Below are 7708 nucleotides of genomic sequence, written 5' to 3'. Positions count from 1 at the left end.
CAATATAAGCAGTTTCAAATGTCTAAACGAATGATATTACTACTTGGTATTGCCTGAGAGGAGTGCGTATTTCAGAAGTCGCATTGGGTTTTGACTTACGGATGCTTCATTGGTATTGCGGTGCTCGACGGGTTGATCTATTGATGATATTCAGATTTTTGCTATGCGGTAGAGAGAGATCATAGAAGTATTCCTCGCAGGATGATTGTGTATGAGAGATATGTTAGACATTTAGGCGGTTGGGATAAGGTATGGTAATTCGTGTGTCCTATGGATTTGGAAATAGGGAAATTCTCATAAGCAGGTCGTTTTGTGGTTACAGACTGTGAAGATGTAGCCAAAGCTATCCAGATGATAGTAAGTGTTATGGTTAGGTCATTGTGGACCTTCGGAGGGTTAGGTATCTATTTGTGGATGACCAGAGTTGATTTGGGGGGCCCATTGGTAGGCCTAATGAGGAGTGTATTCTGCACCGGGTCGGATTGGTTGGCTTCGTACTGCCATTATTGAGGAATGTGTCATTCGCTTAAAATTAATTTTTATTCGTATCTGATATATCCCCTGAGTTACTCTTCTATGCTACGAGGGGTTGTGATTCGTTTGCTATATGCACACATGGTGCGGTTCTAGTTGAGCTTTATAGCGGGATTTGAGCGAGATGGGTATTTGGGTGTTGCATAATTGATTGCGCATCGGCTATGTTCTTTCGGGTTTGTATGGCATTGTGTCATTTGCTTTCCCATGGTTATGGTAATGCACCTTGGGTACTTGATGTCGAACTACGCATGGTTATTGATTTTCAATAGGGTGTCTTGAAGTATTTCATATGGACCAGTAGTTGGATGGGGTCACGCATTGCACCGAAGTTATGTGGAGATATGATCCTTTGTGTTAGATTCACGTGTTATGGTTCTACGGTGTGTGATAGGTTTTAAGCATTGCATTGTGGTGGTGCTTGTTGAGCTTGCGGTGCGGTTTTCCCGTTTGAGTCATTTTTCCCATGTTTGAATACATTTGAATTGTTGCATATTGGTGTACGAATTGCACGGTTTGTGGCTTAAGGTTGTATTGGTGTGACATGTCTGTAGAGTAGTTGTTATTTGATAAGACGAGGTCGTTGGATCTAGAATGGGTGCTATCGGATTTGATTGAGGTATATTTGGAAGGATAATATCGAAAGTCGGCTTAGAAATTGGTTATAGTTCTTGTTAAAGCAGAGGGAGCTCCATGACTTGTTGATCTGATCAATGATTATGAATTCTGTGTGTTTCTTTCATCATCGGTAGTGTACAAAGATTTTAGAATGAGGTTTTGTTGATATGAGGTTTATTACCGGTATTAGGTTGTTTTGAGCAGCTACGGTGATTAGAAATTATTGCTATGAGTATTTGTGTTATGCGGTATATCATGTGATTACATATTGGATTATTATTACGGCTTGATACATCTTGTTCAGACTTATACAGTGTGTGGATTGTGAGGTTTGGGTCTTGTAGGAAATTCCGGATGCTGGAAAAATTGGATTCCAAGGTAAATGGGCTAAGGTTGAACTAATGATCTTGAGTTATGTTGTGTTGTCGGGCCTAGATGGGATAGGGTGATGTGGGATCACCCTCAGGTATGTGCATGGTGAGGTTACACGGTGGTTTGGCGGCTTTGGAACAACTCTGGACACGTTCAAGGACGAACGTATGTTTAAGTGGGGGAGGATGTAACGACCCAACTGGTCATTTTGAGCATTTGTACTTTGCTCGGTAGTTTACGGGCATGAGTAGCTCCGTATGATGTATTATGACTTGTGTGAATCGTCGGTTTTGGTTTTCAGGTTATTCAGAATTGATTTGGAAAATGATTCTCAACTAGGAAGCTTTAGATTGGAAGAGTCGACCAAGTTTGACTGTTTAGTTTTTTACCTCAGATTGGAGTTTTGATGGTTCTGTTAGCTAATTTTGGGTGATTTTGGACTTAGGAGCATGTCCGGATTGTGATTTGGAAGTCCGTAGTTGAATTTGGCTTGATGTGGTGAAAGTTAAATTTTTGGAAAGTTTGACCAGAAGTGGACTTTTTGATATCGGATTCGGATTGTGGTTCAGGGAATTAAAATAGCTTCATTATGTTATTTGGGACTTGTGTGCAAATTTGGGTTCATTCTGGGTCGGTTTGCTATGTTTCAACATGAGTTATGGAAGTTGAAAATTCATAGATTTTGATTTGAGGTGCGATTAGTCATTTTGATATTGTTATATGTGATTTGAGGCCTCGGGTAAGTCTGTGCTATATTATGAGACTTGTTGGTATGTTTGGACGGGGTCCCCAAGGGCTCGGATGAGTTTCGGACGGGTTCCAGACCATTTTGGATCATGTTGTTATTGCTGGTTTCTGTTGTTACCTGTTGCTTCTGGTATTCTTCGCGATTGCGAAGGTCCAGTCGCGATCGTGAAGTGTAATTTGGTCTGCTGCGAATTTGTTCTTCACGGATGCGATATGAGGAACGTGTTCGCGAAAGGTAAGCTGATTGTCTTCTGCGTTCGCGATGGGGTGTCGCGTTCACATAGAGTTGAAGTTGAGGAGCTGGAGGAAATGTCTTTGCATTCGCTAAGTAGCAGCCGCGTTCGTGAAGGGTTGGTCCTGCTGTGCATCACGTTCGTAAGGACTATGCCGCGAACGCATAGAGTCTTTGTGTGCCGATGTGATTTTGTTCATCGCGAACGCGATGGATTTTCCGCATTTCGTAAGAGGATGCCTGAGCAGAAGTATAAAGTACTCTATTTCGAGGTTTCAGCCATTTTTTTCATTTTGGGAGCTATGGAGCTCGGATTGAGGCGATTCTTGAAGCAATTTTCACCAAGCAGACTGGGTAAGTGTTCTCTACTCATTTTTATTTTGTCGGGTTCCGAGGTGCGGGCCCGGGTTGAACCTTTTGGATGATTTTGGGCTTTTTATTAAAGATTCAATATTTATCGATGAGTTTGTTTCCTTTGGCATTATTTGATGTATTTAAGTTGCTTTTGGATAGTTTTGAGCCATTCGAAGGCCGGTACTCGCGAGATGACATTTTTGGAGCATCACGTGGCTTACTCGGTATTGGAATTTGCTTGTTCGAGGTAAGTAACTCTTCTAAACTTGATGCTGAGGGCATGAAACCCGAATTAAGTGCTATGTGATTGGTGTTGAGGTGACGCACATGCTAGGTGACGGGCGTGTGGGCGTGCACCTTGTGAATTGTGACTCTGTTATTTCTGTGGTACTGTGTAATTACCTGATCTTACCTGTAACCATGAAATTTCTACGTACTTGAGCTATTGAGTTGTGATCCATGTTAGAAACTATGTCTAGGCTACATGTTTATCCTGTTGGAACCCACTGAGGTTGTTTCTGTTGTTGAGTTATCTGCTTTTATTACTTTATATACTCAGTCATACGCATTTATATGCATATTGATAATAGGCTATATAGTTGTTATTTACACCATAATTGCCCATGCTTTGTTGTTGTTTTATAATGTAAGTTGCCAATAAAATGCTTTAATTAATGCTATTTGGTTTCGCAGGGAATATAAGATGTGAGGAAGCAACATGAAGTGTTTAGAGGTAATAACGTGAAGAAAACACCCACTCAAGAAGTACTCAAACACAAAAGAGCAAAAAGAGAAGGAACGCGGAGACAAAAAGGCCCAGCACACGCACCGCGGTTGGAGGCAGCGTTCTCCACGGTCAGCGCCGCGGTCGACGCCGCAGCCGCGGCGGCATGTTCACAGCCCAGAAATTTAAGGAGCCAAAGTGTCAATTCGGGAAAACTTTTGTAAAATCCTTATAAGATGTAGGAAGCTCGCCCATGAAAAAGGGAGAGCTTATTTTGAGATTTTGTTGGCAAGAAGAACAAGTATGAGAGATCACCTAAAAGGCCAAAACATCATAGTTCTTATTCTCTTCTATTTTTCTTGCAATTTTCCATTATGAATATTTTCGTAGTTTATTCTTACGTTGTCATGAGTAGCTAAATACTCTAATCTAAGGTTTTGGTGAAACCCATTGGGGATGACTTGGTTGTTATATTAATATAGTTTGAATTAGTTGTTAATCTCTATTTGTTCATCTATGTTTTGATTGTGGTTAGTTGAAATGGCCCTCAATTATCCGTTCCTATTTATTATGTATCTTCTTGAGATAAAGTGCATATTTAGGTAGTTGTTTGAACAACATCACTCCCAGAGTATAGACGAGAGTCATAACCGAGGGTTTAGAGATTGGATTAGAGAAACGATATCTCGGGTGCAATCTAAAAGAACGGTAATGTGAATCTAGCTAGCGTAGCTTGAGAGAGTGCATTTAGTAAATTATCATAATTGCTTGAGAGAGATTTATGATAGGCGGAGAGTTCTTGATTGATAGGGACAACTAAGGCATCGCTATAAGAAACGTACAACCAAGGAAATCACCAACGGGGGAAACCATTACTTAGACCTTATTCCAACTGTTTACACATTAAGCATAGTTAATTTTTAGCTGTTAATTATTTTTAGACTTTAGTTGTTAGAAATATCATCAATTGTGAATTACAAAGTTTGGGGAAAATTGATTCTATGAATTTAGTAAATCAGTCAAAAGTAATTGATAGGTTAATTCTCTTTGGTTCGACTCTGGGCAGAATTACTCAGATTATATTTACTACGTCCGTGTATGTCTTTGTATAAGGCATATTTGGCATTATCAAACTTTGGCGCCGTTGTCGAAGACTTAACGGTGTTATCAATTACAATTGAGAGAAGTACAAAAATTCTAAGTGTAGTCAGTTTTCTCTATACCCAATCTTTTTATTGAAATTCTAACGTTTGAACTCTTGTGGAAAGCAGGTGTATGCCTAGAAGTTCTTTTAGGATGGGAAAACTGTTAGAAGGACTCTCAAACCCCGAGAAAACATTTAGGGCATTGAATCGTGCCAACAAAAGACTTCAACAATCTCAACAATCATACCAACTCGAATTTGACATGGGTGGCGTAGATAACGTCAACGGAAATGTCAGGAATGAGCCAGCTTACTTAAATGTCAGAAGGGTAACACCTCTTGTGCCCGAAGCTGCACTTTATAACTGGACACAATCCACAGCTGATAATCTGGCCATTGCCATAGTTGTACCCGCAATTCAAGCGAAGACATTCCAGATCACCAACAACATACTACATCTGCTACAGAATAAAGGACTGTTCTCCGGGTCACACATTGAAGACCCGCAACAATACTTGAAGAATTTTCTATCAATTTGTATGACCCAAAGGCAGCCAAATGCAACTCCGGAAGCAATCAAGCTGCTACTGTTTCCATTCTCGGTAACCGGGGAAGCTCAGACTTAGCTAAATTTGCTCCCTATCAACTCTATTACCACCTGGGAGGATTTAGTCAAGCAGTTCCTGAACAAGTTCTATCCGTCTAACAAGACTGCAAAACAAATTGATGACATATTGCAGTATAGGCAGCAGCCCTCTGAGTCCTTGCAAGAAACTTGGGAAAGATTTAAAGGGATGTTAGTGAAGTTTCTTCACCATGGCATTCCAGACCAGATGCTCGGCCAGAGATTCTACATGGGGCTAGCTGACAATTTGAAAGCAAATGTGGATACATCAGCTGGAGGTGCATTTTTAAGTAAAACATTCACTAAGTGCAAAATCCTTCTCGATAAGATGTCACAAAATTCGGGGTGGATGACTAGAGGTACAACAATGGCACCCACAGTGCATTCAGTTCCTCTTGACCCAAATAATTTGCATGTAGAGAACATGGCCACACTCATGACCCAGATGAGCATATTGACAAAGAAGATTGATGAGGTGGGTACAAAACAAGTGCACATTGTTGATACAACAAATGGGGGACTGTGTACACCTTGTATTAATCAGTCTTACGTATGTTCATGGAGCGGAGAAGGTGAAAATCAAGGGGCAAGGGAAGATATGAATTATGTCAACAACTATGGGGGGTCAGAGGCAAGGAGCACAGCAGTGGAGACCGCAACAAAATCAGCAATACAGGCCTAATATGCAGCAGCCTGGGGGTATGCACCCTCAAAACCAATTGGTTCAAGTACCATATCAGAAACCACAGGGCTATCCACAACAAAATCAGCAATAATTGACATACCAACCACCCTCTCAGCAGCGAGATAACAACATGGTGGAAATAAGGGGTATGTTTCAACAACGCATTGGGACAAATAATAAAGTGCAGGAAAAATTGGTAGTGCATGATTCAGCCATAAAGAATATTGAAATGCAACTGGGTCAGCTGTCCATGGCTTTGAACAATAGTCCTCAGGGAACTTTTCCTGCAGACACAAATATAAACCCCAAGGACCAAAACCCAAATCAGCTGATGGCAGTAAGTCTCCGGAATGGGAGAGATTTAGACAGAGAGCAAGAAATTGCACAAGCCAGCAACGACACTACACCAGCCACTCTAGTTCAATTAGAGGTAGAGGAACCAACATATCTTACTGAAGTGGTGGTTGAGCAGAGTCAGGAGGAAAAAGGCAAAGAAAAGATGAATGAGCAAGTTGCAGAACATGTGGCACCTCTTGTGCCTGAAAATTCTAACAGAGAGAAGCCAACAAGCAATGCACAAAGGGTGATACCTGCACCCTTCCCTCAGAGACTGGTCAAACAAAAGAAGGCAAACCAATATAAGAAGTTCATGGAGATGCTGCGTCAAATTCAGTTGAATATTCCTTTGATGGATGCCTTGAGGGAGATGCCCGGTTATGCTAAGATGATGAAAGATATAATGTTACAGAAGTTTGATTTTCAGGATCTATCCACTGTAACTTTGACACTGACCTTCAGCGCAGTGGTGACAAAATCGATGGCTCAAAAGATGTCGGACCCAGGTAGCTTCACTATTCCATGCACAATTGGAAGTTATGCCTTTGCAAATACATTGTGTGATTTAGGAGCCAGCATAAATCTGATGCCGCTGGCTGTGTACACCAAACTGGGCATTGGTAGAGCTAGGCCAACTTTGATGCTGCTACAGCTGGCTGACCGCACAATGAAGAGGCCCACTGGTATTCTTGATGATGTGTTGGTACAAGTGGGGAAATTCGTGTTCCCTGCAGACTTTGTTATCCTGGATTGTCAGGTGGATGAGGAGATACCTCTTATTTTAGGGAGACCATTTTAGTCACGGGGAGGGCATTGATTGACTGTGAAACTGGGGAATTAAAAATGAGATTGAACAATGAAGAAGTCATATTCAATGTTCGACAATCTATGAGGAGACCCAGTGAATATGCTTATTGCTCTCTAGTGGAAGCAGTGGATGTAATCCTACAAGAAGATGATATGACCCTAACTGTAAAATATCCTTTGGAGGCATGTATGACGAATTTAGAAGAAATGGATGGTGAAGGGTTAGCTGAATGGGTCATGGCACTGGAAGGCCGAGGATTTTGGTCAAGGGAACCTCAGTTCGAGTCCCTTAAGCTAGAAAAAAGGGCCACTCCTCTAGCAAAGCCATCAATAGAGGAATCACCTAAGTTGGAACTGAAGCCACTCCCAGATCACCTCAGGTATGTGTTCTTAGGCCCTGATTCGACCTTGCCTGTTATCATATCATCCGGTTTGTTAGATGTGCAGGTAGAACGGCTCGTACAGGTACTACAAGAAAACACGGTTGCCATTGGCTGGACCATGGCAGACATAAAGGGTATCAACCCAGC

The 7708-nt window shown here is 41.5% G+C and overlaps 1 protein-coding gene across 1 annotated transcript; it reads left to right on the top strand.

Moving 5' to 3' along the window:
• Positions 1 to 6165: 6165 nt before the first annotated feature.
• On the top strand, positions 6166 to 7170 carry LOC138876072 (uncharacterized). Its single transcript, XM_070154964.1, has one exon. It carries the CDS (start codon positions 6166 to 6168, stop codon positions 7168 to 7170), a length of 1005 nt encoding a protein of 334 aa, XP_070011065.1.
• Positions 7171 to 7708: the final 538 nt, after the last annotated feature.

The sequence above is a fragment of the Nicotiana sylvestris genome, chromosome 1 (assembly GCF_000393655.2).
Source record: "Nicotiana sylvestris chromosome 1, ASM39365v2, whole genome shotgun sequence".
NCBI classification, from domain to species: domain Eukaryota; kingdom Viridiplantae; phylum Streptophyta; class Magnoliopsida; order Solanales; family Solanaceae; genus Nicotiana; species Nicotiana sylvestris.
This window is presented reverse-complemented; position numbering and strand designations above follow the sequence as displayed.

Bases quoted from the DNA above. Each gene is read 5' to 3' on its own strand.
- LOC138876072 (XM_070154964.1), top strand. From the start codon at position 6,166: ATGGTGGAAATAAGGGGTATGTTTCAACAACGCATTGGGACAAATAAT.